Here is a 27,526-nt window from a genome sequence, read left to right as displayed (position 1 = left end):
AGGCAACATCTGGTCCTTGGGAGGCAATTCCCTGGGAAGTTCTCCTGGAGCCGCTCCAATAATTTCCAAGCAAATTGTCCCTCATGTTAATTAGTGCACCATTTGGAATTTTATCCATGGGCACCAAATGTATTGGGTCAACCATGTGCATGTTTCCAATGCTTTGATCAGACAACTTCATGTGAATTACCCAGCGGATGAATGGAGGTTTCACACTGGTGTATTAGACCCCTCCCCTCTGCAGGCCAATACTGACAGGTAGGTGGGGCCATCCACCTGCCAACTGTCTGGTATCTTAATGGTGGATGAATTTGCCCACCTGCCAAAGCTGACCTGGGAGTGGGGGAGAGGGATCTGTTTTGCAGAGAACTTGCCAGTGAAGCAGCAGCCAGCAGGATTGAATGCTCTATTCATAACCTGATGTGGAAACCGGAGTGCTTCTCTCTGTAGGAGCCTGATCAGGATTTAACACCTCGCCCCAATCATCAGAGAATGTGGGGGTTTAAATCCTGCAGATTTGGCTGTGCATGCCTCTTCCCTATGTGCATAGCCAGTTGAAACACATACACACCCCACCCAAAAGCTGATGTCACCCTGCCCATCAAAGTGATGACAGGGGTGTGGTGTGAGGAAAATGGCCTCACTGCCCAATTTTAAACCTTGATAGGTCAATATTTTCTTCCAGACTACAGATCCCCCTTCCTTAATTTAAAGTATGCCAAAAAATGGGAATTTCTATTGTTCAGAAAAGGATATGAAGGATATGAAGTCCACACTTCCGCTTACGCCATGCCTGGAAGTTTTCTGCTTGCCCTGCTCCTTTCCAAGGGAAAACCTGATCTTTACCAATAGAGTGGAACACATAGCAACCCAGGAAAAGCCCAAATTGACTTTTGCTCCAATTGAGCACTAAAGAGCAGTTTATCCTGGGAGAAAGCAGTGGGACAAAAGGAAGTGTGGAAAAGAGAGCTCCATCTGGATTAATGAACACAACTAAGGCTATACTTTGTTTAGAATTGCTGTTGCAATCCTACACATAAATATGCATTCAAAGAGTAAGGTGTGTCAGATATGCAACCTTTTACCACTGAGTGCAACAATATAAAAAGGTAATTACACCATAGTGACTAATCCATGTGAAGTGAATATCCTTGTGCATGCAATATATTTGATCAGTGATTGCCTAATATGTGTCATGAATTCTTCAGGTTATAACATCTAATGTATGCTTGGGGCAGAAGAAGCCCTGGAAGAGCATGCGGGGGCAGAAGAAGAGAGTGATCTCCTTAGCACAGGGTTGAATTTCTCCCACCATCTTTGATGAGAAAACATTGCACCAGATACACACTCCTAATGATTCAAAATCCAGAGCAAATAATTATAGGAAACATTTACCCTAGACTTTAGGGATTAAGGGTGCAATCCTAGCCTGGGAGTAAACCCCATGGGATTCAGTAGAATTTATTTCTGGAGTAGATATGGTTAGAATTGTTGCTATAAACTTCAAAGATTGCCTGAGAGTTGAGAACTGAGAATATAGAATATTGCTAATAAAGGGTATGTTTCAGAAAGTAATTAGTTAATGAAGTGTCTGGGATATATCTTAAACTTTAATGATAATATGTTTTCTCTCCTTCTGTATTAAAAGTTAAAAGAGATCTTCAGAAAACAGCTAGAGAAGGCAGAATCTGAGATAAAGAAGACAGCAGCCATTATTGCAGAGTATAAACAGGTAATGGGTTTTAAGAAATGTTTTCGTTGAGATTCCTGCATTGCAGGGGGCTGGACTAGATGATCCTCAGGGTCCCATCCAACTCTACAATTCTATGATTCTTTGTATTCATCTCCGCTTTTACTATGTGTAAGTTTCTGAAGAGTAACTATGTATACTTATAATTAAATAGCTAGCCACCCACTTCACCATTCGAGAACAAGCTTGTATTTCCTGCCAGTCCAGTCCCTGCCAAATGTTAAGAGGCAAGTTTGTCAATACTGATTTATAGAGCTAATAATCAGACTTGCAAATGCTCACCAATGACCTGTGAGGGAATGACTTTTATTATATTAATTTATTTATTTACTATTCCATCTTTCTTCCAAAGAATTCAAATTAGCATATTTGATTGCAGGTGCGCTGAGTTGGGCTCAACATTGGGTGTGTGTGTGTGTGTCACGCAATGCACTTCCCTCCGTAGGCCAGGCCTGCCTGGAAGGTGCTGGTGAGCGTGGGAGGGAGGGGGAAATTGCCCAGCGTGCCCACCTGGGCTGGAGAGGAACCCTAAGGGTGCCTCTTGTGGCTCACTTTGCATGCACATTGCTTGGCTATTCCAAGGAGGGGGAAGGCAGGCAGCGAGGGGCTGCACTTGTAGCTGTTCTCGGAGCTGAAAGAAAGCAGCAGCTAGCGATTCCTGAGCCTCTTAAACGTGAATCACAAAAATACTCCCATTGGCAGCAGCTGTTGGTGTGCCTCTCAACTCCCTTCCTAATCCACCTTTTATCAGACATTCAGACTAGCCATGGGCAAAAGAAAAGAAGGAGGGGGGATAGTTGGGGAGGCTCCGTAGCTCTCTCAACACTCAGCTCAGCCCAATCCCAGCCAATTATCCCGGCCTTTTCTTTCTCTCTCTCTCTCTCTCTCTCTCTCTCTCTCTCTCTCTCTCTCTCTCTCACACACACACACACACACACACACACACACACTTACTTGTGGGTAGTTTTCGAGCGCCCAAACCGAGGTCACTCCTGAAATGCTGTAGCCTTCCAACCACAACAGCACTGGTTGCTTCAGGGAACCCTCCCTCTTTTGCGCTCTGTCTCCCCCACTTTTTTGCCCATGGATCAGAAAGATCACAACAGGATCTAGTCTCCCCGCCACCATCTCCCTCCCCTGCAAAGCTTTCCTGCTGAGGAGTCGGTGCTGGACCTCATACAGGCCCTTCCGATGGGGGAAGCCCAACGGTAGACAGTCCAAGTTTGCAAGGCTGCCTCTTTGCTGCCCAGAGTTGCCTCCGGATGGCCCAGGGGAGCTTCCCTCCCGTCTGAGGAAGGAGCGCTTGCCTTCCAGAACCATGCACTGGAGCTTTCAGCTCTGATGGCGCCCCCCTCATCACAGGATTGCCGGCGGGTCTGTTCAGTTGGTGGGTGACCTCCCACCCCTGCCCGGCGTGTTGGTGCTTGCCCAGGGGCAGGGGGTGATGGTGACCCCCTCAATATTGGGGGGCTCAGCTCCCTACCTTGAAATATTGAGGGGCTGAATGCTCCTTGCGCCCCCTGTAGCCAGAGTCCCTGCTTGATTGTCTCCCCTTCTCCTCCTATTTTATTCTCACCACAGCCCTGTGAGGTGGGTTTCACTGAGAGCTAGTGACTGGCCCCAGATCACCCAGTGAACTTCATGGCTGAGTGGGGACTTGGATTGTGTTCTCCTAAGACCTAGGGCCCACCCAGACTACCTGTTCATTAAGCATTCGTCCTCACCTGGTCTTTACGGAACATCTATTCTGATTTGTTGGGCAGGAGGAGCATATATAACAATGAGCTTTCATCCTGATTTGCTTGCACATTACATCTCACCATTAATCAATTGTTTATCCCAAACTTTGAGTGAATTTCTCTGTCACTTTCTTAACTGCAAATAGTCACTTCTTTTTTAAAAAGTGGATCTATTGTGACAGAAAACTTTATTTCATTTTAACTGTGCAAGCCTAAATTTCTGGCAAGCGATTGAATCCCTCCCCCAAAATACTGATAGTCTGGAAGTGACTCTAGTATCCTAATCATTTCGACTGACCTTTGACAGAGTAAAGGCTTTCATGATGCTAAAAGAAAATGAAATGTCAACACCTTGGTTAAATATGTTAAATTTTCTTTTTCCTTAAGAATAAATGTGATTAAAAGCATATTATCTCCTCCTAGATTTGTTCTCAGTTGAGTAGCAGGCTGGAGAAGCAGCAGGCAGCCAATAAAGAGGAGCTTGAGGTGTTAAAGGTGAGAATACTCTGAATCTGACATGCATCTACCTCAAAATAGTATTTTGAGGTAGTGTTATTGTTAACAATTGTAGGTCTATAGCAGGGGTAGGTAACCTAAGGCCCGTGGGCCAGATGCGGCCCAATCACCTTCTCAATCCGGCCCACAGACGGTCCGAGAATCAGTGTGCTTTTACATGAGCTAGAGCTCAATGGGCTAGAGCTCAACGTCGAGCCTACCAAGTGGCAATGGTGACGGCGAAGAGGGCCTTCTTCGCCGCCTCCATTGCATCTGCAGAAAACAGCAGCAGGAGACTTTTTCAGGTGGTTCACAATCTATCGGAACAACCTACACCACCGGGGCCTGGTAGGGACCTCAAGATCTCCTGCAATGGTTTTGCAAAGTTTTTTGAAGATAGTCGCTCAGATTTGGAAGGAGGTAGACTCCACCATGGGAGCAGGGCTGGGGTGGGAGAGTGCTAGAGTTCTGTCTAGTCTTGTTACATGGGATCAGTTCCAATCTGTTACTTCTGAGGATGTGGACAGGCTGCTTGGACAAGTGAAACCGACCACCTGTCTCCTTGATCCTTGCCCATCCTGGCTGATAAAAGAGAGCCAGGAAGGGCTGAGCGATGGGCTCTGCAGGGTGGTGAGTGCTTCCCTCTGTGAGGGAGCCTTCCCAGACCCACTGAAAGAGGCGGTCATTAAACCGCTTCTTAAAAAAACATCTTTAGACCAGGCCAGTTTGGCCAACTATCGCCCAGTCTCAAATCTACCATTCTTGGGCAAGATGATTGAGCGGGTGGTTGCCGAACAACTCCAAGCATGCCTGGAGGATGCGGACCATTTGGATCCCTTCCAATCGGGATTCAGGCATCACCATGGGACTGAAACTGCCTTGGTCGCACTAGTCGATGATCTCCGGTGGGCTAAGGACAAAGGTGAGAGCTGTTTCCTAGTTCTGCTGGATCTCTCAGCGGCCTTTGACACCATCGACCATAACATCCTTCTGGACCGTCTAGAGAGGATGGGAGCTGGGGGCACTGTTATACAGTGGTTCCTCTCCTTTCTCCTGGGCCGTGTCCAGAAAGTGGTGGTGGGGGATGAGTGTTCAGACCCCTGGGCTCTCACTTGTGGGGTGCCTCAGGGTTCCGTCCTCTCCCCCATGCTTTTTAATATCTATATGAAGCCGCTGGGAGAGATCATCAGGGGGTTTGGGCTGGCTGTTCATCAGTATGCAGATGACACCCAGCTCTACCTCTCCTTTAAATCAGAACCAGTGAAGGCGGTGAAGGTCCTGTGTGAGTGCCTGGAAGTGGTTGGAGGATGGATGGCAGCTAACAGATTGAAGTTGATTCCTGACAAGACAGAAGTACTGTTTTGGGGGGACTGGGGGGCGGGCGGGTGTAAAAAAATAATAATGCATGGATCATTTTGTGATCTGAGATGTGCATTTCAGGAACTATTACCACAACACAGTATAATCAATGACTGCCTGTTGAATATGCAGTTAATTAGATATTTATATTACACAGGGATGTACCTTTTTAGCAGCTGTGCGGTTTCCTAGGTAAAGGTGCAGCTCTTCAAAGCCCTGGAGTACTGTCGAAAGTTTTGTCTGCTTTAATTATTCTGTCTGACAGTTAAAGGTGTAGAAGTTCTAATGTGGAAAGGCTGACCTGCCTAAAAAATATCTGGAAGAGGCCTTGGTAGATTCATTGACGATTTCTGTCACACTCACCTGAACACAGGGCACACACACATATCCCGCTCCCAATGTCTTAAAGACATCCAGCACCTCTTCAGACCTTCACATGTTTTGCACTAAGGACTGAAGTGAGCTTCTAAGTGCATTCTGTGAATAAACTTAGAAATCTTCTCATGTTCGGGAGTCTGTTTAATAAGGGTTCTGATCACAGATAAATTTATAAGACAGAATGTGCCTGGAGTGGGAGAAAGTTGAGCAAGTAGAAATTCACCCAAGCAGAATACCACCCAATGTGTGATGTGAATATGATTTAGGTTTCTGAAAGTGGACATGGCCAGTCCCTGGCACCAACAATGTATTGAGGTCTCAGATTTTCATGCCAAACTGGTCCCAGATGATGTTACACCTTTTTACAATACGTTGTCTTCAGTTCAGGAAATTCTGGTATCCTTTTGGCCAGGAAGAGCCACATATCTGCTCAGCGACTTTGTAGTTGCAACTCACAACATCACCCTAGTATAGTGAGCAGCCTCTTTGATATCATAACTATCAACTGACTCTCTGATTTGACTATTTTAGGGTAAGGTGATGGCTTGCAAACATTGTAGTGAAATATTCAGTAAAGAGGGGACATTGAAAGTGCCTGCTGTACCGAGAGAGAGCCCAAGAACAGACGCAGATGATGAGAAAGATGCCCTTAAAAAGCAGCTGAGAGAGATGGAGCTGGACCTGGCACAGACCAAACTACAACTTGTGGAAGCCAAATGCAAAATACAGGTAATGTCATTCTATGCATGCTGTACTGCATTGCTGAAAATAGGCTGTTGTTGCATCTCTTGGTATGGTAGAGAATGAACTATACCTTTTCTACCCATCTAACGATATTGGAGGGACAGATAGCATGTTTTTGAGGCAAACATATTCATTGACAATGAAGCATTCTTTGGTGGGACTCCTGTGGTGAGAATTTTGTGATTGAATCCAAAACTGCTTCATCCCCCTGGTGTAGTGACACAGAGCAATAAACTACCCCTTCCATTCTGCCCGTCAATTGCTGGCAGGGCTTTGGGGGTGCTGTGGGAAATCCACAGCAGTCCAGTCCCCATTTGGATTCCTCTGTTAATTTTCAGGGGTGGCTGCTTTGTCTTTGCTTCATTAGAAGAGAAGGGGTTCCAGGTTTTTAAAAATTTAATTATTCCTTGCAAATCTGTTGAGAAGGATTTTCATAATAATATTTAAAAGGATTGCCACCGAACTTTTTAAAAATTAAAATCGTACAACTCACAATTACATTGTTGCTGGCATCCACCTGTCTCAAGAGACAATGGAGTGCACTTGGAAGTGAAGTAAAACCGCTACATTAGCAGCACTGAAGTGACCTCCCCAGGGTGCAAGCCTGGTCAGTGTGTATGGAGGTCGCTGGCTGCCCAGGCAACAAGAACTCTCTCTCAGCCTCTCTGGTATGGTCCACAGGAAAGCAGCGATACGTTTGGCACCAGCTTGGCTGCAGACGTTACCAGAAGGAGGCTTAGAAGGCACCATCCAACCATTTTAGAGATTCCACTCCGGATTTGTGTACGGTTTACTCCTGAGCCTTTTCTTCTCCCAAAGATATCCCACAAGCCAATGAAGGTTTAGGATCAGTTTTCCTTCTCCTAGATGGGCTCCCTTTCCAGGTTGATGCCACACTTGCCTCTACAGCACATGTAGAAACCTCCTTCCTGACCGTTGAACCACTGTTGGTCTTGTCCACTCAATCTGCTAGAGCCTCTTTCCATGCAGCGGAAGTCCCTAGACTTAAGACCCATCAGCCAGCTTCACTTGCTTTAGCTGACCAGTCAAAGCCGTTTCCAGGGTGTGACCACTGTCACACGCTGACAGCTTCCAGAGCCACAGGTGAGAGGTGAGTGCAGGGTGGGGACCAAAGGGAGACAAACTACCCCAAAGGAGCACAATGTGTCCCTCACCAGAGGTACTACCTCTCCCCTAACACCCCATATACCTTACATTACATTGTAATGCCAGTGTGGTGTAGTGGTTAAGAGCAGTAGTCTCGTAATCTGGTGAACCGGGTTTGCGTCTCGGCTCCTCCACCTGCAGCTGCTGGGTGACCTTGGGCTAGTCACACTTCTCTGAAGTCTCTCAGCCCCACTCACCTCACAGAGTGTTTGTTGTGGGGGAGGAAGGGAAAGGAGAATGTGAGCCGCTTTGAGACTCCTTCGGGTAGTGATACAGCGGAATATCAAATCCAAACTCTTCTTCTTCTATAATGTAAGCAGATATATGTTGTTGCTGTGTTTATCACTGAAGTTGTACATAGAAAATTATCCATAAACTTGGATTTTTATTAAGCTGGTTAATTTCAGCAAAAGATGACTCAAATGTCTAAGCCCTGCTGAATAGTTCTCTGATCAACACCAGACTGTTTTCATTTCACAGGAGCTAGAACACCAGAGAGGAGCACTTATGAGTGAAATCCAAGCTGCCAAGAACTCTTGGTTTAGCAAAACCCTGAACTCTATCAAAACAGCTACTGGCACACAGCCACTGCAGCAGGCTCAGCTGTCGTCGTCACCCAAAGAGGGCAGCACATAGTTCCAGCTGGATTCCAAGCACCAAGAGCACAATGGACAAAGCAGCTTGAAACCCCTTGGATATTCACCCAATAACACCTGTTCAAAGGGGGAAGCAGGAGACAGGCCAGAGAGCCAGCCTGCAAACCAATTCCTTCAGTGTCTTTTATTTGTTCTGATGTGGCCCTTTCCAAAGGGAAGTTATTTAAAGAATCCTGTTATATGTGGAATACTCGTTCCCAGCTGCCTTGCCACATCCTGGTACCTTCATATTTTACATGTTATTTTGTATGCCTAGAAGTTCAAGTATGGGGAGCAAATAACTCAGAACTATGTGTTCCATATGTTGCTAAAAATATTCATAATTATTTATAAGACAGTTTTTCCCCACTTTGGGAGAGGGGAGAGAGGGCAGGGTAAAATAATGAAGAAAAAGCACATTTATTATAATGCCAGAGCGTTTCCTGGTAGATCAGTTCAAAGGTTTACAGCTATTGTTGCACCCTGCCAAGATGCACCTGTTGTTTAAGGCTTGAGTCTCAGGCCACATCTATAACAAGTGGAACAACAGTAATTTAAAAAAAAAATCTTGTAAAGCTACTAAACGAGAACATGCATAAAACCACATCTACTTTAATGCTGCCTTTAAGCATTCCGTAACTTATGCCGTATATTGCAAATAAGGGAAATGGCTCTTTCCCACACCTCTGTTCTCTTTTGCCAATCAGCAGACTTGGGGCACATCTCTCAAAAGCTCTTTGGAGCACTCACCTTCAAAATGAATCACAGCTAGCAGAGGTGAACTTCCTAGTGGATTGCACCCTTTGCTCTTTTGCACAGGGCTTGTGTAGAAGACATTCTTGGTCCTGGTAAAATGTGTCCAAAATGCTTTGATGGAAGGTGACCTTCACCTTTGACTGGCAGAACAAATTTTTCAGAAGATTCCTGTGTCTGTCTGGAAATCATACTTGTTTTATATCTTTCTAAAGTGCAAAAAAAACATTTGTTACATTTTTGAATTTAACATAAAATGTTTATAGAAATGCTTATTTCATGGAGAATTATACTATTGCTTAAATTGATGGAAATATTTTTTTTATTATGTGTAATGTGTATAATAATGTCTCACAGGCCAACATCACTACTGGATAAGAAGTTGGTTATGTACTTGGTTTCCATGTTATGAAAAGTGTTCCTGGGACATTGTTTTGTGCTGATTTTAATCCAAATTAACGCAATAGCCTATCAGTCAGTTCTCTACAATAAAGTTTAATGATGCTCACTTTGCGTTTCATTGTTGGGCATATTTGCATATTAGGAGTTTTCAACACTATAATGCAAAGTTTGACTTGCTCATGATAACTGAGGGCCAAACCAAACATATTAATACTGTGGTTAGCAACCACATCTGGTTGTGTTGTTGTTTTTTATGAATAGTATGTACTGTAGGAGGGTATATACAAGTGAATATTATTTATTTGTGAAGTTTAAGTTGTTACAAAAAAAATACCTAAGACAAAATAAAAATACATAACACAGTTAAAGCAATTATTAAAACGAGGCATTCTGTCAAATAAGTTTGCTTCCCTGAATAACTTGTATTATTTTTAAGAGCAAGAGGAATTAAAAACAAGATGACAGAATAATAATCAGTAGCATAAGATATATTCCAGAGTGAAATATAAGGTTAATATTTATACAAAGCATATCAAATGATCATTAATACCAAATAAACTCAAATTTAGTAGAAACACTCCCTAAGCAGAAGAAATTGAGGAGTCCGCATGACCTCTGGCAGCAAGGATTTTATGAGTCAATTTTTCAGAAATGTCAATAAGCATGACTTTTAAATCCACAAATCCAGAGAGTAACAGGATGTGTCCTTCCATCCTTGAGAGATCACTAAATGAGCAGTAACCAACAGATACAGAGAAGTAAGGTCAGCATTGGCACCATCAGAAATGGATGAAAAACACAACTTCGCGTCCAAGGGGACCTGTTTGCCAACAATAATGCCAATTTAGAACCAGCTTCCAGAACTTGTGTACATAGTTACAGCGCTACCACATATGCCAATATGTTATTTGTACCTTAAAACCCTGACACCATAAGGAGGAGCTAGCTGAACCTGTGTTAAAAACCAGTGGACTTGGAGGAGGCGTGGACCAGATCTTGTGCCATTGAGAATCTTTTCATTTGCCTATAGGGTCCATCTCCCAAACCAATTAAGATTGTAACAGCAGGGAATATATAACAGACTCTGCCTTTCTGAATCCTTGCGGCAGCTAATCATAAGGTTTTAGGGCTCCCCACAAACTTTCTCCTTATAATTGCTGCTCTGAGGTTTCCTTTATTCAAACCTCTGCTGTTGTTCAGCTTGCCTTCTCTTATGCTCCCCTCCCCAGCCCAAGAATTGTGATGAGATGCTTCATAGGGCTGAGCGATGACAGCCTTACATTTGTATGTGAGGGAAGATTTGGGAAGAAATGCAGGTGGGAGTGAAATCAATCCTTTCTTGGTTGGCATTTCTGTAGTAAAATTCCCCCTGCCCTGCACACTTTCCCACCTATGGGGGAGAAATAAGACTCCAGAAGGCTGAAATGGAAAGGGTTAGAATGTGGAATTATTATTATTCTTTAAAGCCATTGTGGAAGGGTTAATTTCCCCCATCATTACAGTTCAGTTTTGCAGCCATGGAGCCTTCATTTCCTTTACTAAATATATATTTAAAACTGGGAGTCTGATTATGTGTAAAATTATGCCTTACATAATTTTACACATAATCAGTGTAAAATTATGTGTATTTGCCAACCAGAACAGGAAGAGTTTCAGTGGATGTTTTAGTACAAAACCTCTGCAGAGCACCAGATTGGCAAAGGCTGGTATACTGGATGTTGCTAAATGTATAATAATGGTGGACTCTATTGCCCAGTCAAACAGCACTCCTTCAGTTTCAACCTCTGTCAATCGTAAGTCATGTGGATGGCAGTGATGGCCACCAACATGGATGGCTTTAAAAGAGGATTGGACAAATTTATGGAGGAGAATTAGGCTATTGATGGCTAGTAGCCATTGTGGTTGTGCTCTGCCTCCACAGCTGGACAGAGCAGTGCTTCTGAACGTGTTGCTGGAAGTCACAGAAGGGAAGAAAGTGCTCTTGTGCTCAGATCTTGCTTGCGGGCTTCCCACTGGGGCATCTGATTCGCCACTGTCAGAACAGGATGCTGGGCTGAATGCAATTACAGATTTCTCATCTGCAGCTACTGATCCAGCCTGGCTCTCCTTATATTCTTAGTTTTCCTCAGCCACCACTGCTCCTTCTCGTCCTCTGAAATATGGAGGTACAACGGACTGTATCTGCAACTGTGGGGGACTTAATATTTAAAGTAGGTGGGAAAAACATTTTTGAAGGACCTCAAGTGGTTAAGAGCGTTTCCACTTGGACCTGGTAGAGACCATGGTTCAAATCCTCCCTCTCTGCCCACGAACTTCACTGGGAGTGGCCCTGGGTCACAGTCACCGCCTCAGGCTGATCTTCCAACAGAGGAGTGGCGGGGATTCCTACATCGCGGGGAGTTGGACTAGATGACTCTTGAGGGGCCCATTCCAATTCTATTAGTCTATGGAGGAGGAAGGCGGGAGAGCCACGCAGGCCACCTTGCGGTCCTTGGAGAAAGAGGTGGCAAGAGAAGTGCAATATTTATCTCTCTACCTACCTACCTACCTATCTTGCATAAATGAATATATAAATTCTATATGACTATAATTCAACAGGCAGCCTTCGCTTCCGCCCTCGCAGAAAAAACCACAGCCCGACTTCTCCGAGACTGAACCCGGAAACTGCGCATCCAGAAAAACGAGACGCGCCTCTTCCGTTTCCATCTCCGCTTAAAAACGGCCCCCTCCTCCCAGAGTTCTCCTCTTCCGCTTCCTGTCTGGGCGCGTTGCGACCATTGGCTGGGCGTGGCGCGGAGCAGTGACGATTAAGGTCAGAAAGCTCGGGGGCGGGGCGATGAGAGCAGCGCGGCCGGCGCCGTTCTGATTGGGCGCGCCGAGCCTCGCCGCTTCCGCGTCTCCTCTGGGGCGGGGGGGGGGGCGGTGCTGGGCGGCGCATGCGCGACTCCGCTTGGAGGGGCCCCTGTTCCAGCCATGGAGGAGGTGAGGCGGAGGCGCGCGGGGGCGGCTGTGGGCCCAGCGAGGGAAGAAGGGCCGTTGGGCGCCTGGAGGGGCCGGCGGGGGCCGCTCCCGGGGGGGGGGCGGAGAGGGAGGAAGGAGGGGGCTCCTGCTCATGTGCAGAGCGCGGGAGAAAGGAGCCCTGTGGAAATGGTACAAAAGAGGCGGGTGGGAAGGGAGAGGAAGGAGAGGAAATAAAACAGGGCAGAGCGAGGCAAAATAGTCCGGGCGACGACACAGGGGGGCTAGAAACTCAGATATAGAAGCTAGGCGCCCAAAGGCCCCTTAAACCTGAGTCACCATCCCCACAGCAGAATGTGTATTTGCCAGGGGGTTGGACATGATGACCCTCGGGGCCCCTTCCAGTTCTAGGATTCTATTATCTCAACTACATTGCTTGATTGGAGTTTGCTCTCACAGTGATTCACTTGTCCCAGTACGCAAGAACTGTGGTCTGTGAGCTCCATTTGGGAGGCCTGTGGAAAGGTTGCTGTAGTGTCAAGTTTATTTGTACTCAGCCCTGCACTTCCTTTCCTTGATGGGATGATGGAGGACTAAGATGTCCATGATTCGCGCAGCAGTGCAGAAGGACAAGACAATATCTTTAAAGCTAAATCTAAAGCTCCCTCGTTTAATCTAGTTTTTATATATGTTATGTGTTTGGATTATCAATGCATTTGGATGATTTTACGATTTTATTGTATAAACTTATGCCAATAAAGGCTAATAACAATAACAACGTACATCTTTTGTCGCACATGTCAGCTGGCTTGATGGAGATGTCAGTCTCCAACCTGGTGCCCAGAAATCTCCATGTACAGTTGTACCTTGGTTCCCAAACACCTTGGTACTCGTACATTTTAGTTCCTGAATGCCAAAAACCTGGAAGTAAGTGTTTGGGTTTTCAAACGTTTTTTGGGAGCCAAACGTCCAGCGCTGCTTCTGCTTGAGTTCAGGAAGCCCCTGTAGCCAATCAGAAGCCATGCCTTGGTTTTAGAAAGTTGAACAGATTATGTTCAAGAACCAAGGTATGACTCTATTTATAACTGGACCCACACCAGTAGCAAAATGTGCCTGGCACCTAGGGAATTTCCAACACTGGGACCTTGGGCTGCTCACTGGCTCTCACCCACACCCGCCTCACAGGGTTGTTGTTCTGGGGGTGAAGTGAGACGAGAACTATGTTCGCCTTCTTGAGCTCCTTGCGTGGTGGGGGAGGAGGAAAGAAGGTGGGATATACATGTAATTAATAATTAAATATTCACCCTTTAAGATGCTGCTTTTTCATTTATTTCTTTTGATTGAAATACTGTATATATATAACTCAGAAACTTGCGAACAGGCTTGGAAGGGCTCTGCGTGACTTGACAAACAGCTAGCAATAAAACTGGGCTGTCTCCTGTTGAATCTTGCCTTAGCCATGCACGATGCCCTGGACTTCGTAGGGCTAGCTGCAGTTACTGTGGAATGGTGACCTATGTAATCACTGAAGTTGTCCTTCAAGCTGAGAAATAAATTTGGGGGAAGTAAACAACAATTGATGACCTCCTTCTACTGGTCCACAATAGAAAGTGTCCTCTCATGTTGTATCACAGTGTGGTATGTTGGCTAGACAGCCACAGACAGAAAGTCTTTACAGAGGGTGGTGAACACAGCACATGATATCATGGGCTGTCTCTTGAGTCTGCTAGATAACATTGCAAAGGATCCTTGCCTTAGGAAAGTGAGAAAAATTCTCAGGGATGATTCACACCCCGGCCAGGACCTCTTTAATCTTCTACCCTCGGGCAGGAGATATAGAAGTATAATCAGTCATACCAACAGGCTAAAAAACAGTTTCTATCCATGGGCTGTTAGGCTACTGAAAGGAAAATAATATAGTGCAAGTGATGTTCAGGGTTGGTGTGTTGTGCGACAAGCACACAGAGTGCAATGGTTAATTACATTGTACACAGGTTGTACATTAACAATAAAGGTGGTGTTATTATTATGTGGGATGGTGCTTCTTGGTCACATTCTCAATATTGCATGTTCCATTGGCCCTGCATACCCCCCACCTTCTACAGTGAGCAGGACAACATGCACACATACTGTGATTGTGTAGGATTCCCTTTTGTTCAGAACCTGGTGCCCTGTAATGGTGTGCCCTCTGCAAACGTCACACTCAATGCAAAAGTGAGTGTGAAGGGTCTGGGGAGCATGTGACATCAGGAGCAGGGTGAAAAGGTGTGTGCTGCCACACCCCCACCCCTTCGTGCATTTAGGCAGGGAGGGCAAATTGTGAAGAGAGGTCTAGTGTTTTACCTGGAATCAGAAGGCACAAATTCATTCCTGCTTGACTGTAAAGGATAGCATGGAAAAGATCTGTTCTGACATCCATTCCACCATTTGATACTTTATTGAGTGAAAGTATTAACGTCTCTTCTCCAGATCATAGCTGTCAATGTTTTCCTTTTTTTAAAGGGAAATTCCCTTATTCCGAATAGGACTCCTCGCAAGAAAAAGGAAAAGTTGACAGCTATGCTCCAGATTGCTTGATCTTATGAATTTAGGCAGGTGCTAACTACAGAGAACGGACTGCGACTGGACCTAATGGTCAGGGGTCCCTTTACCTAACTATAGAGAGGAACTTTCCAGTAGTGATGTCTCATCTCTTGTCTCTTGTTTCCAGTGTCTTCCTCACAACTTTTCAGTATGTCGTCTTTTAAATGACAATAGAATCTAGTTTCATTTTTAAAATGTTAAGTGTCGACCCATACAAAATGCTCAATATCTATATTGGAGGAATATCTTTTTAGACCAAACAAAATAACACAAAATATTGTGCAAGCTTGCAAGTTCTCCAGGCTGGATGGTTTCTGTGGAAATGCCAAAAAATTGTACGATATTTTGTGATACTTTAGTTGGCCTGATTAAGTTATTTCCTTAATGTGCTTTTTGTGGTTTTAACTGTTTGCTGTTCTGCACTTCATGCTTTGATTGTACTGTATGGATTGTTTTAATTCTTTATCAGCACTTGCTTTCAAGGCAGCTTACAGATTTGTGTGCTCTGTGTGTTTCATCCAGCTACATAAAGATTTAGATGAGGTGAAAGAGCTTTTGAAAAAAGCATCAAGAAAGAGAGTTCATGATGTGTTGCTGTCAGAAAAGAATAAGATAGAAAGAGAAATCAAGAACCACTTACCAGTCAAAATAAAAGCAGAAACATCTGAAGAAGAAAGACCACCTCCAACAGGATACACAGTGAAAATCAACAATTATGGTAGGTCTGATCCACCCATATCTTTGAATTAGAGGTTCAAGAAAATATCTTGTAAACTGCTTAGTAAACTGCTTAGCATCACAGCCAGTGTATATAATTTTTTAATCCCTGAATCATAGGTTGGATTATATATGGAAAAGTAGGTTATTGTGCATAGATTTATATACTTTTTATGTCATGAACAAGGGATTTTTTGTGATCCTGCAGGAGCACATGAAAACCATAATAACTGTTACTTGATGCATACCGTATTTTCCGGCATATAAGACGACTGAGCATATAAGACGACCCCCAACTTTTCAAGTTAAAATATAGAGTTTGGGATATACTCGCCGTATAAGATTATCCCTCTTACAACGCCTGCAGCCAGCTAGAGGCAGCCAGTCTTTTAATCCCTGTACGAACACCGCAGCTGGGGCGCTGGGGGCCTTGCAGGAGGATCAGGGGAGGGGCGGATGGAGGGAAGGACTTCAAAGCCCTGCTTGCCTCATGCCTCCTCCATCTGGCAGCCGGAACATACGGTATATCTCTCTCTCTCTCTCTCGGTATAATAGTCAATGTTTCCCTCTCATGATCCGCCTCCCCGGTGCTTTGTGGGGCCGCCAGGCCAGCGCAGCCGCCTCTTGCCCCTGTTTTGGTGGGAAGGGCTCCCTCCATCACTCTCCGTGTGAGGGGGGGAGAGGAGGAAGAGAAGCTGCCGCCCCTCTTTTCCCTCACCGGACCCACCTCCCTCCCCTGCCTCACAGAACCCCAACGGCCGCCAAACAGCCGCTTACCTGCCCCGCGTGAGAGAGACCCACGTGCCCCCCTCCGCGGCTCCCCCCCTTCTAGCTCCCCCCTCCTCTGCCCTTTCGTAAGAGGGAAGAGAAACAGCACAGGGCCCGTAAGTGCGGTTTGCGCAGGCACCCCTCCCCTCGCACCAGCTGCCTGAAAGCGTTCTCTCTCTCTCTCTCTCTCTCTCTCTCTCTCCTCTTTCTCTCTCTCTCTCTCCCTCTCTCTCTCTTTCATGCCTGGGCTCAGCAGCATCCATCCGTGGGTGGGGGGGGGGGGAGAGGGAGAGAGAGAGAGAGAGAGAGAGAGAGAGAGAGAGAGAGAGAGAGAGCAGAGACACACACAAATGTAGAAAATGCACATAAACTGGGGTCACCCAAGGCAGGTGTCGCTTCAGTGGTCCGTGTGGGTGAGTGGGGAGGTTCTGCACTCGGGAGGCATAGCGAGCTGTGAGAAGGGATTTCCCTTCCTCTCTCTCCCCCCCCCGCTTCTTTTGGGGACAATGGTTCGCTCCGGCTCCTCTTGCCTCCGCTTCAAAGGTGCTCCGAGGGACGTCAGGGGAGCTGCCCCCCCCTGTCCCATGTCTTGTGGGGGGATCATGGGCAGCCGGTGGAGAGCTTCCCATTGGACTTTACTGCTATGGAGGGCAACACTCAGCACAACCATACCTGGCGTATAAGACGACCCCCGACTTCCTGGGTTAAAAAGTCATCTTATGCGCCGGAACATACGGTAATTGTTTCCTGGCAACTCCAGTTTACATTAAAAACAAACATGTTTCTAGCCCTCATGGTTGCCAGAATTGTTTGCAGAGGTGTGGGCAGTGCCTGCTAAAATCTTAGAAGATGAAGAAATGGCTCACTAAGGTCATCACCTAGGGAGAGCAGTTTGGAATGAATGTAATAAATACAGCTTTCTTTTAATCCCTTTAGCTTGGGATCAGTCAGATAAATTTTTGAAAATCTACATCACTTTAAGTGGAGTTCAGCATCTGCCAGCTGAGAATGTGAAGGTGCATTTCACAGAAAGGTGGGTGTTTCATTAAATGCCGGGAAGTACAGAGTGTGTCTTGAACCATTTCTTGCTTTGTTTGTCCCTGGCTGCTTGTTCCCATATTAAGATGTTTCAGAAGCTAGTGAAATAGTTATTAAAGTATTAAATTTCCTTCGCAAACTGATGTACAGTATATGAATATATTTTGAAAAGAAGATATAATTGATCCTTGAATAGGTCTTATGCATTGGTAAGAAGAAAGAAAATTTCTTCTCTCCTCTCCTCATCACTCCCCAGACATCTTTCATATCTTTCCTTTTCATAATTTTAGCTAATCCTGTCATGTTATTACATTTTTCCTCTGGATTTGACTTATCCAATTGTTTATCTAATACTATATTGAAATCTCCTGCCATAATCATATAGCCCATATATTCAAATCCTCCATTTCCTTAAACATTTTATGAAAAAATTCCACCAGATTTTCATTAGGAGCAGAAGTATTAATTATAGTATTCTTCCCCTGCCATTGTTCCCTGAATTATAATGCATTTTCCTTCAGGATCTTTCTTCATCTTTAATATACTAAACCCTCATCTCTTTGAAATTATAGTTGCTACCCCTCTTGATTTTGAAGTACCATATGCTTTCTCATAATTATTTATACCTCTCAGTTTGATGCCTTTTTTCTTTAGATTTCACCCCCAGCTCCTTGTTCCTCCTCTGAGTTCCATTTCCATTTTTTCTGCTTTCCTTACTTCCATCTCCACTTTGTTTCTCTTGTCTGCTTGCCATAATTGCTTCTGTTGATTGAGCTCTGGTTAATTGCTGGACACTTCAATCTGATGGGTGCTTTCCCCCCCTCACCCAATTTATTTTGCTGTTTTGCCTCACGGAACTTGTCTATTAGCATCTAGCCAACTCAGTTGCGTCACCGAATCGTTATTTACTGTGTCTTAAAGTCACACTAATTTCCTTACAGTTTAATGCGAATATCTCTGGGCTTGACTTTTACCCGCTTCTGTTATCTTTGTAGTATTCATTTTTTTCCCCCTTTTGAGCTCTTTTGCTTCAGTTACCGTATTTTTCGTCCCATAGGATGCACCTAGTTTTTTTGGGGGGGAGATAAAGGAAAACTTTTTTTCCTTTACTTCCCCCCCCCCCAAAAAAAACCAGGTCGGGGAAACCAAACCAGGTTGGGGAACAGCGGTATGGTGGTGCTCCGCCTCCCCGCTGTCCCCCGAGCTTGTGATGTCTGCCCGAAGCGCGGGGTGCTCTGCTTCACCGTGCCCTGCGCTCCGTGCAGCAGGCTGCTATCCGCAGCCTAGGGAGCCCTGTGGGAACTCCCGCAGGCTTGCTGATAGCTTCCTGAAGCCTGGAGAGCGAGATGGGTCGGTGCACAGATTTCCCCTTCATTTTTGGAGGGGAAAAAGTGCGAAAAATACGGTATGTCTTATATGTTACTCTAGATTTGTGATACTAGATTTTAGGTGCAGAGCAATTTATCCCCCCCCCCTTTCCATGTCAGCTTTCTCTGAATTTGATAGATCATGGCTGTGCCTTTATGATTAATCTCTTCTTCCTTCTAGATCATTTGATCTGCTGGTGAAGAATCTGAATAACAAGAACTACACTATGACTTTCAACAATCTTCTGAAACCCATCTCTGTGGAAAGCAGCTCATGGAAGGTAAACGCTTCTTTTCAAGTACATGCTAACGTTGTAGATTCGTATGGTTTCCACAGCTTAGGGCTGCTTCCTGTGTTACTACCTGCTGTGGATTAGTCATTAGGCACTTGCTAGGGGGTGAGCCGTCGGTTCTATAACTTGTGGTTTCAAGATGGATAGATACCCTTTCTTGATAGACTTCCTGCCCATATATTTACCTTCTGTTTTCAATAGAGGACAGTCAGCCGCATACCTCAGAGGCCCACTTGTCCCTGAGGTCACAAATCTGGGCTGTACCACTTGACATAACAAGAGAGTCTTTCACAAAGAAACCAGTCTGTTGGGAAGAATGAACAGTATCCAAAGAAGAGCTTCCATTAGCACAATGGTTTCCCCCCTCCCTAAATCTGCTCTGGAGAGCTGTGGGAGAGAGAGTGGAGTTACGCTGCACAGCCACAAGTCCCTGCACTAGCAGAAGCACTTTGTTCGATGCCATCCAAGGGGCCCAGTCTCATTCATGTTATATATGTGGTTTCTTAGGCTTTAGTATTGAACTTGATACAGTGTTCTCGAAGCTGCGAACATGAGTTTGACCAAACTGCAGGAGGCAGTGGAAGACAGGAGTGCCTGGTGTGCTTTGGTCCAGGGGGTCACGAAGAGTCGGACACGACTAAACAACAACAACAATTGAACTTGATAAGGATAGATTCTTTCTCTTGGGTGTAGCTGAAATAAATTTTTGCTGCACCCAAGAGAATGCACATACAGTGGTGCCTCGCAAGACGAAAAGAATCTGTTCTGCGAGTCTCTTCGTCTTGCGGTTTTTTCGTCTTGCGAAGCAAGCCCATTGACGGCTTATCGGCTTATCGGATAAGCAGCTTAGCAGCTTAGAAAAAGGGGGGGGGAAGGGGGAAAAAACCCCGCAGGAACTCGCAAGACTTTTTCGTCTAGCAAAGCAAGCCCATAGGAAATTCGTTTTGCGAAGCACCTTCAAAACGGAAAACTCTTTCGTCTAGCGAGTTTTCCGTCTTGCGAGGCATTCGTCTTGCGGGGCACCACTATACTGTATCTCGCAACCTTCAAATTACAATCATGTGACCTGTCTAGTAGAGAAACAACACTTGTATATAACAGAGCATTTATTCTGAGATTTGTGTAGAGAATTAATGCAAAAAAATGTTCAGATTGGTGAAAACAATTATGGTACCTTGTCTTAAATTACTGACAATGAACATACTGCTAACACAAGCCCCATTCTGAATGTTTCACAACAAATTCAGTGGGTGAGCTTTGGCTGGCAAAAGTGTTGCACAGGATTAGTCTATTTTATACTTTACATGTGAGCGAAAATTGCTCATACAACGCCATCTCTCCTGCTCATTTTGCCCCTTTTTTGTTGTTGCTGCCTGTTGTCCATATTCTATATTTTAACTCACATAACTGAATTGCCATTCTTTAAATACTATTAAAAATAAAGTTATTGATACTTGGCCTGTTTGGTAATTCTGCCACCTAGTTTCACTTTTTGTAGTGCTTTTCTTATTTTTGCAGATCAAAACAGATATGATATTGATATTATGTAGGAAAAAGCAAGAGGAAAAATGGGAGTGCCTAACACAAGTTGAAAAAGAGACGAAGGAGAAGGAGTAAGTGCACCTCTATTTCTTCTTCTGTTGCATTGTGTTTGGTAGAAGCAAAGGACTTGCAGATTAGGCTTGTTAACCCAAAGTGGTGTTGATCCATGCAAAATATTTGTCAGTTGAGCTGGTGTTTGATGCTGAGAGTTATTGTCGTGGTGTTTCCAGTTGTGGCAATCAAAAGACTTTGAGGCAAAAGTCTTATCCAGGTTCCATTATTAGTGGCTCAAATTGTGCCACTTCAATAATCTTGTCTGCTGAGTATTCCTGATAGGCATCTCTTTAAGTCTGCTCTACCAGATCATCTTATTTAGAACTTGTTCATTTTTATAATAGAATTCAATTCCATGTCTTTAATTTCATTTTTTTTTTAAAGCCAGTCAGCGCCCACAGGTTTCAAACTGCTGTCTGTGGGCGATTGCAGGATCCAAGCTATGCGTCTTTTGATGGAACCACTGGGCTAAGCTGGCTCAATTCCATGTCTTCTAAACTGCAACACAATGAGCTTTTAATCTTTGCTTGTAACATTTATTGCAGAAACCGTTTTTTCCTACTGGTGGTTCTTGATACTCATACCTGAAATAGGCCACAGTATTTTTAATGAAATCTTCCCTGTGTCCTTACAAGAACACGAATACTTAATATTCCACTAAATATATGCAAAACCTGGTTGCTTGTTTTGCTGCATAAAAGGGCCATGTCACTTTCTGGAATTAATACTACATTGAATGCCAGATGTTCAGGAACTAATTTGTCCTGTAGCAAGACCCAAGGTTCTCAATATACAAAACAAGCTTCCTGGGGGATATATGGATAGTATACCAGAGTGGCTGCAGGTGTGGTGTAATGCAGAAGGAATAGTAAGCCCAAGTGACAGGTTTAATGTCTGTACTTTTTCATGTTCCCACCTCTTACTCCCTGAGAGGTCTGATCTATGTACTTTTAACATGTGTGTTTTGATTATAAGAGAGGGCACAGATTCATATTTGGGAGTTGGGAGGCTTGTAAGCAGAAGTGGGGAGAAACAAGGCAGTAATTGAAAGTTATCCAGGCTTCCTCTCTCCCAGCCAGTTGCTCTTAGTCTAGTCCCAACAATCCCTCTGTATATGTTCCACTGATTTTTAATAAAACTTACGGGTAAACAGGTTTAGGATTTGAGCTCTCATTATTTTACTGTTTGCTTACTTGTACAGTGGTACCTCCGGTTAAGTACTTAATTCATTCTGGAACTAATGGAGCCTCCTGCTGCTGCCACGCCGCCGGAGCACGATTTCTGTTCTCATCCTGAAGCAAAGTTCTTAACCCGAGGTACTATTTCTGGGTTAGTGGAGTCTGTAACCTGAAGTGTATGTAACCTGAAGTGTATGTAACCTGAAGCGTATGTAACCCGAGGTACCACTGAATTTAAATCTTAATGCATACCAAAGTTTGTGTGTAACTGGTGATGTAATTATTTTCTGTATGTTTGTATGCTCTAGGAAAGCTGCTTATGACACCTCGGACCCGAGTGAAGGGTTGATGAATCTCCTGAAAAAGATGTATGCTGAAGGCGATGATGAAATGAAGAGGTCAATTAACAAAGCCTGGGTTGAGAGCCGAGAAAAGCAAGTCAAAGATGATTTCCCAATAGATATTTGAACAAATACCCATCTTAAATGTACATCTTTTGTATGGGGCTTCTGCTGAGATCAGAGAAAGTGTGCTGCTTACATTTCAGGTTGGAGATGGGAAATAAAGCATGCAGAAAAGCTTTTCCTTCAAATGTGTTGCCCTTTTTCCATAAAGCTTTACGTGCTTTTTGTGAAATTGATAAAAATAAGTAAGCTAGTTTGAGTGCAACTGTCTATTGTCTGAAATCAACATCTACTTACTACCCACACCTGCCCAAGCTCTGTATAAGAAACTTTCACTTCTAACCATTGAGGAAATAGGTTTCAGGGCATGTTTGCGTAATCTGTATGTACAGACAAGGGAAATAGAAAGCTTCATATACTTTTCTCAGAGATGGATGGTGCCCATTTCAAGAGCACTATGGAAGCATGCAGATTAACTAGCATGTAATAGGACTGTTAAGTACATTGCTGGGAGCTTCCAGGGGGCAGGGTTATTGATGTTTCCCTCTGGCTTCCTCCTCTGTGCTGATGAGGATTTGTGCCAATCTGTCCTTGTGGAGATACTCAGTGAGGACAGCGATGGGCTGAACAAGCTGTAATGTAATTGTTGCAATAGTCAAAATAACAGGACATTGACGTCCTAGACCCACCAACAGGAATTGCAAAATATAGGATAACTATATTTACTTAAACTCTCATGTTTCTAGCCATTGTTTTTGGACCATGCACTCCATCTAGCGGCAGTGAGAGCTGCACCAATCCATTTAGCAGCTTAGTCAGGAAGAAAATATATGTTTTAACTATGTAGTGTATCTGAATTCTGTGTCGTATGTGATTTTTCAGATTTGCTAGCAATATACACCCTGCAACAATGTATTGTTATATATCAAACCTTAAATGCAAAGGACAAACAAAATCCAAGCGTGGGACTGCTTTATTTTTCCATGTCATTTTTAAATGTACAAGAGGAGCAAGTGTGGCAGGTTTGACAAAATTAAACAAGGTTGCCCCCTTCTAGCTAAGGGTCTTCTACCAATGGGTCTACCCCCCCTCCAGACTCCTTACATGCTGCAAGTTATATAACGTGTCTTTAATTCATCCTAGGAGTTGAAATAGAACTCAGTTTTGTCTTTTTTGAAGAAAAGCCTTGTTGGTGGTGGCTCACCACATTGCTCTCTGTACTCCAGAGAGCTGCGCATGGTCAGCCAGATGGCGGAAGACAATTCGGCTTAACCTCCATCGCCACACTACAGCTCGTGGACGGGATGTCAGAACACATCGATTACGGATCCTCGCCGGGCAGGTGTCCCGGGGAAGGGCAGCAATCTCTTTTCCAGCCACTTCCTGGAATAAAAACAGCGGTAATACCCATCGGTAGTCCTGGAGCTACTACAGGCAGCACCCCATTTACACACCATCTATTGGCATTCAATCTGCTGAAACCTGGAAATGGGGAGCACCATAGAGAGTCCTAGTGACTTGCGAGGAGACCCTTTGCAGAGCCTGAAGAGGACATCCTCTTTGGGCTGTGGGGAGGGTCTCCTTGCAAGCCACTAGGATTTTCTAAGGTGCTTCCCATTTATGCACATTTCACTGACTCATACAGAGGTCCAGAATGTAACCCCTGTGTAAATTGGGAAACACATGTAGTATATATCATTCACAAGGACACTGTCTCTTAAAAGTTTAGTAACACAGGAAGGAAATGTGACAGCAACAGCAGTTTTACAACCACTATGGTTGTGGCAAATCAAAGCTTTAATTCCCCCAGGTAGGAATCTGCAAACTCACAGGCAAAAATAACATGTGTCTCAAATCTGTTTCACTACTGAACTCCTCTTACTGTCAGAAAGTTTTTCCAAATGTTTAGTCTGAATCTCCTTTCTTGTAACTTGAAGCCATTGCCTCGAGTCCTACCCTCCAGAGCAGGAAAAAATAAGCTTGCTCCAACTTCCATGTGACAGCCCTTAAGCTAATGGCTATCTCAGTCTCTTCTTTTCCAGGCTAAACATAACCAACTCCTTCAAGCGATCCTCGTATTTTCTTAATTTTTTTGCAAGGGAGAGTTGAGAAAAATGAGGAAATATGGAGGGGGGAAAGGGAGTGAAGATGAAATTGGGGGTGCAAGGGGGTTTGCGAAAAAAGAGGGAGTAGGAGGCGTGGGAATAGGGAGGAAGATGAAAGGGATGGTGGCTTCATACCTGGGCAGAAGATGAAAAGCGTGCATAGTTGTAATGTGTAGGTGGAGGTAGATTCAGGATGTTACTGTGTGGGAAGTTTGTGTGCAAGGCTGCTTGCACAAAAGGAGAGGGAAGAAGCATGGACATGGGACGAAGGTAAAAACGAGAGCAAAGCAGGGTTGCAAAACTGAAGAGAGAAGCTGCTTCAGAAATGGGAAAGTGAAAAGCAATCTTAGTAGTTGGCTGGTGTGGGAAGGGGAAGGTGTAGGAAGTTAATGGGTGAGGAATGGCAGAGGGCAGGTGAGCCCCAATGTTGTAATAAATTGGTAAAGACTTTAAATTACTATAACACAAGTGCTGTTTTCTTTAACAGTTTGTTCCTGGAGCATTCAAATGCCACATGTACACAGGTACTCAACAAAAACACTACCTACAATAATACATTTAGAAAAAGAAAAAGGAATTTTGTAAAAGGACTGAATCACTACGGAGAACAACCAACAGTTAAATTCTAAAAGCGTATAGAAAACAAAAGAGCTTTCATTATGCCTTTTAAATTTAAGAAAGAGTACAGTCTGGAACAGAATAACCAGTAAAAAACTGCCTGGAATTTTTAATTGAAGGACACAATGAGAAAGGTTTTAAATGCATAATAGATGCCACTTTCGGGAACCCACCACAATAAAGACACAATAACTTAAAACAAAATTACAGGATTCCCAAGCAGTAGGTTACATTCCAAACTGATCCTCAGTGTAATACTGTAATTGCACACAACTGGGCTACCTTCTTCCATACTATTATTTGCTTAGTGAACTCTTAGCTTCTGGAAAGAATAGAAATTGGATAAACCAATGACTAAAAAAGTATGTAAAAGCAATGGATGTACTGTGGAAAATGAATCAGGAGATGATTCTATTCATAACCTGTTCATAACCTACAATGGTTATATTATACTGAAATAAAATATATTTCTGAATCTGTGATGTAGATGGGGAGGGGATGCCTGGTTCATTGCTACAATCAAGAATATCTTAAAACAGTATTTTCATCTTACCTGGAGTTCTTTGGGCAAAATTTTGTTTTTCCTAAGGGAATTCAGCCGCAGCCTCTGATCTGCATATTCAAAAGCCATCTTCCTTCTCTTAACATCACGTACCATCCTCCAGTCAACATAATAACCCCTTACTTGTCCAACACATGGTATGCGGAAGATCTATTATTATAACAAAAATAAATCAGGGTCAAAGTGTGGTACAATTTGTGCAAGTAATCAGAGGCAAGCGTCCAGATATTCATCACTGCATCTGTTCTTTTAAAAGTAACTATACTTTTATCTGATTTGCTGACAAACGGTTTTCCAGATTTAGCCTTGGGAGGGAAAGACCGCGAAAGTGTGAGCCCACAAATAATTTACTAGCCTACCCACCTGGAGACACAATTTTAATTTGTAGCACCCTGATGGGGTGACTCGGGGAATAAATGCCTGGCTAGCAGAAGGCACTGCAGTACACTATTTCCTACAGGCAACCAAGCAAAAGACTATTTACGTTCCTGAGTTTCTTCCGGGGTGGGGAGACGGACTTTAGTGTGGGCTTCTGTTTGGGGCCCAATAACTCACGGGACGAAATCCCGGCTTTCTGGCCCCCAAGGCCAACCTCCACCGACCGGAAACACAGCAGCTGACACCTACCCAAGCGAAATGAGACGCTCGTGTCCTTCACCCCCCCCCCAGCACAGGCCTGGAAAGGACGGGGCTCATGGCGTCAAACTCTGTGTGCTTTCTAATTGTCGCCTTTTCTACGTTCCCAATCTGTCAGCCGCCTCGAGCCCCTCTCGGGAGAAAGGCGGCGCACAAAACAACCCGTTTGCGGGGAGGCGAAACACCCGCCAGGCGCGGCTCCGTCTCTGAGGGGCTGAGACTTGACAACCCGCAGCCAAGGGAAAGGGCGGCCCCCCAGGAGGAAACACGCGCGACCGCGACTCTCACCTGACGAGACGCCGCCTGCAGCACCGCCGCCGCCGCCATCTTGCGCCCCGCCGGCCCCACAATGCTGCTCGCCAAAGGCAGCGCGGAGATCTGCGCATGCGCTGCCAGCAGTTAGGCGGAGCTACTCAAGTATAATCCACGGCGGTGTGGCTGAGAAGCGCGCGGCCCCGCCCCCTTTACCCCGCCATACTAGCCTTCAACGGCGTCGCGGCAGACCGCGCATGCGTCGCCCGTAGTTAGGCGGAGCTAACTGCTCATAGTGGGACATAGAGATGCTTCGGGAGATGTGCGCTCGCAGTTGAGGGAGAGAATGCGGGAAGTTCAGCTAAATTGGAGAAGGGAAGCCTGTTTGGGGGCGGGGAGGGAAAAAGCAAAATGAGAATGATAGAAATTAATAGGCGAAATATGTGATATAATAGAGGAACCTGTATTAGGTGAAATAGGTGATATCATGTGGTACGTAAAAGGGATGCGTACAAAACAGCATGGAAGGAAAGCAGAAGCCAAATCTCAGAGAAATGGATAACAAATTAGAAACTGGTGAAAGTAATGAAATATAATTTAAAAATTAATATTGAGAATAATAGAATTCAAGGGAACCCCAGGGGTCATCTAGTCCAATGCTGAAATCTCAACACACAGCTCCCCATCCAGTTTGAAGCAATACCAGACCCTGCTTAGCTTTGCAAATGTCCTAGCAGCTTATCACATTTTGGAACTATTATCTTGCAAAGTCAGCCAAATAAGAACACTTTAAAAAACCTCACAGAATAGAAAACAAGAGACAGCAGGTGAATAATAAAAAGAAATGTGCCTTTTGTAGTGCACAAAAGCTTAATAATACTCGTTTGTCAGCTGCATACTACAAGACTATTGTTTATGTTGCAGCAACAGGCTGGCAGGGCTACCTGTGGTGTGTCAAACCATTCCTGCCTTGGGCGCAATATTGCCTGCACTGATAGACAGCAGCTTTCCAGGGCTTCAGGCAGGAAA

General features: G+C 44.6%; 3 protein-coding genes and 1 long non-coding RNA gene across 8 annotated transcripts in view; 2 read left to right on the top strand and 2 right to left on the bottom strand.

Moving 5' to 3' along the window:
- RABGAP1L (RAB GTPase activating protein 1 like) overlaps positions 1-9,528 on the top strand; it is a 157,660-nt gene extending 148,132 nt beyond the window's left edge. For all 4 annotated transcript variants that reach the window (XM_081915055.1, XM_081915058.1, XM_081915059.1 and 1 more), the window contains 4 exons: positions 1,649-1,732; positions 3,913-3,984; positions 6,253-6,450; positions 8,113-9,528. In XM_081915055.1, the coding sequence (XP_081771181.1) occupies positions 1,649-1,732; positions 3,913-3,984; positions 6,253-6,450; positions 8,113-8,268 (510 nt within the window). In that variant the 3' untranslated portion in view covers positions 8,269-9,528. The remainder of the gene's footprint in view (positions 1-1,648; positions 1,733-3,912; positions 3,985-6,252; positions 6,451-8,112) is intronic.
- Positions 9,529-12,276: 2,748 nt separating this feature from the next.
- CACYBP (calcyclin binding protein) lies at positions 12,277-23,279 on the top strand. 2 transcript variants are annotated; one of them, XM_081915188.1, is made up of 6 exons: positions 12,277-12,404; positions 15,486-15,681; positions 17,385-17,481; positions 19,035-19,134; positions 20,665-20,759; positions 22,229-23,279. In XM_081915188.1, the coding sequence occupies exons 1-6, from the start codon at positions 12,396-12,398 to the stop codon at positions 22,386-22,388; spliced, it is 657 nt and encodes a 218-aa protein (XP_081771314.1). In that variant the 5' UTR covers positions 12,277-12,395; the 3' UTR covers positions 22,389-23,279. The 2 variants fall into 2 exon arrangements, with proteins under 2 accessions (XP_081771314.1, XP_081771315.1); XM_081915189.1 differs by lacking the exon at positions 12,277-12,404 and adding an exon at positions 12,461-12,572.
- MRPS14 (mitochondrial ribosomal protein S14) lies at positions 23,280-26,687 on the bottom strand. Its single transcript, XM_081915216.1, has 3 exons — positions 26,534-26,687; positions 25,601-25,759; positions 23,280-23,707 (listed from the first exon to the last, which is right to left on the bottom strand). The coding sequence occupies exons 1-3, from the start codon at positions 26,570-26,572 to the stop codon at positions 23,525-23,527; spliced, it is 381 nt and encodes a 126-aa protein (XP_081771342.1). The 5' UTR covers positions 26,573-26,687; the 3' UTR covers positions 23,280-23,524.
- On the bottom strand, positions 24,628-25,594 carry LOC309372034. Its single transcript, XR_014169384.1, has 2 exons — positions 25,039-25,594; positions 24,628-24,743 (listed from the first exon to the last, which is right to left on the bottom strand). It is a non-coding gene; the product is annotated as an uncharacterized lncRNA (long non-coding RNA).
- Positions 26,688-27,526: the final 839 nt, after the last annotated feature.

This window comes from Podarcis melisellensis (genome assembly GCF_964234715.1).
Source record: "Podarcis melisellensis genome assembly, chromosome: 6".
Taxonomy (NCBI): Eukaryota; Metazoa; Chordata; class Lepidosauria; order Squamata; family Lacertidae; genus Podarcis; species Podarcis melisellensis.
Note: the sequence above shows the minus strand (reverse complement) of the source record. Positions and strands in the feature narration are given on the sequence as shown.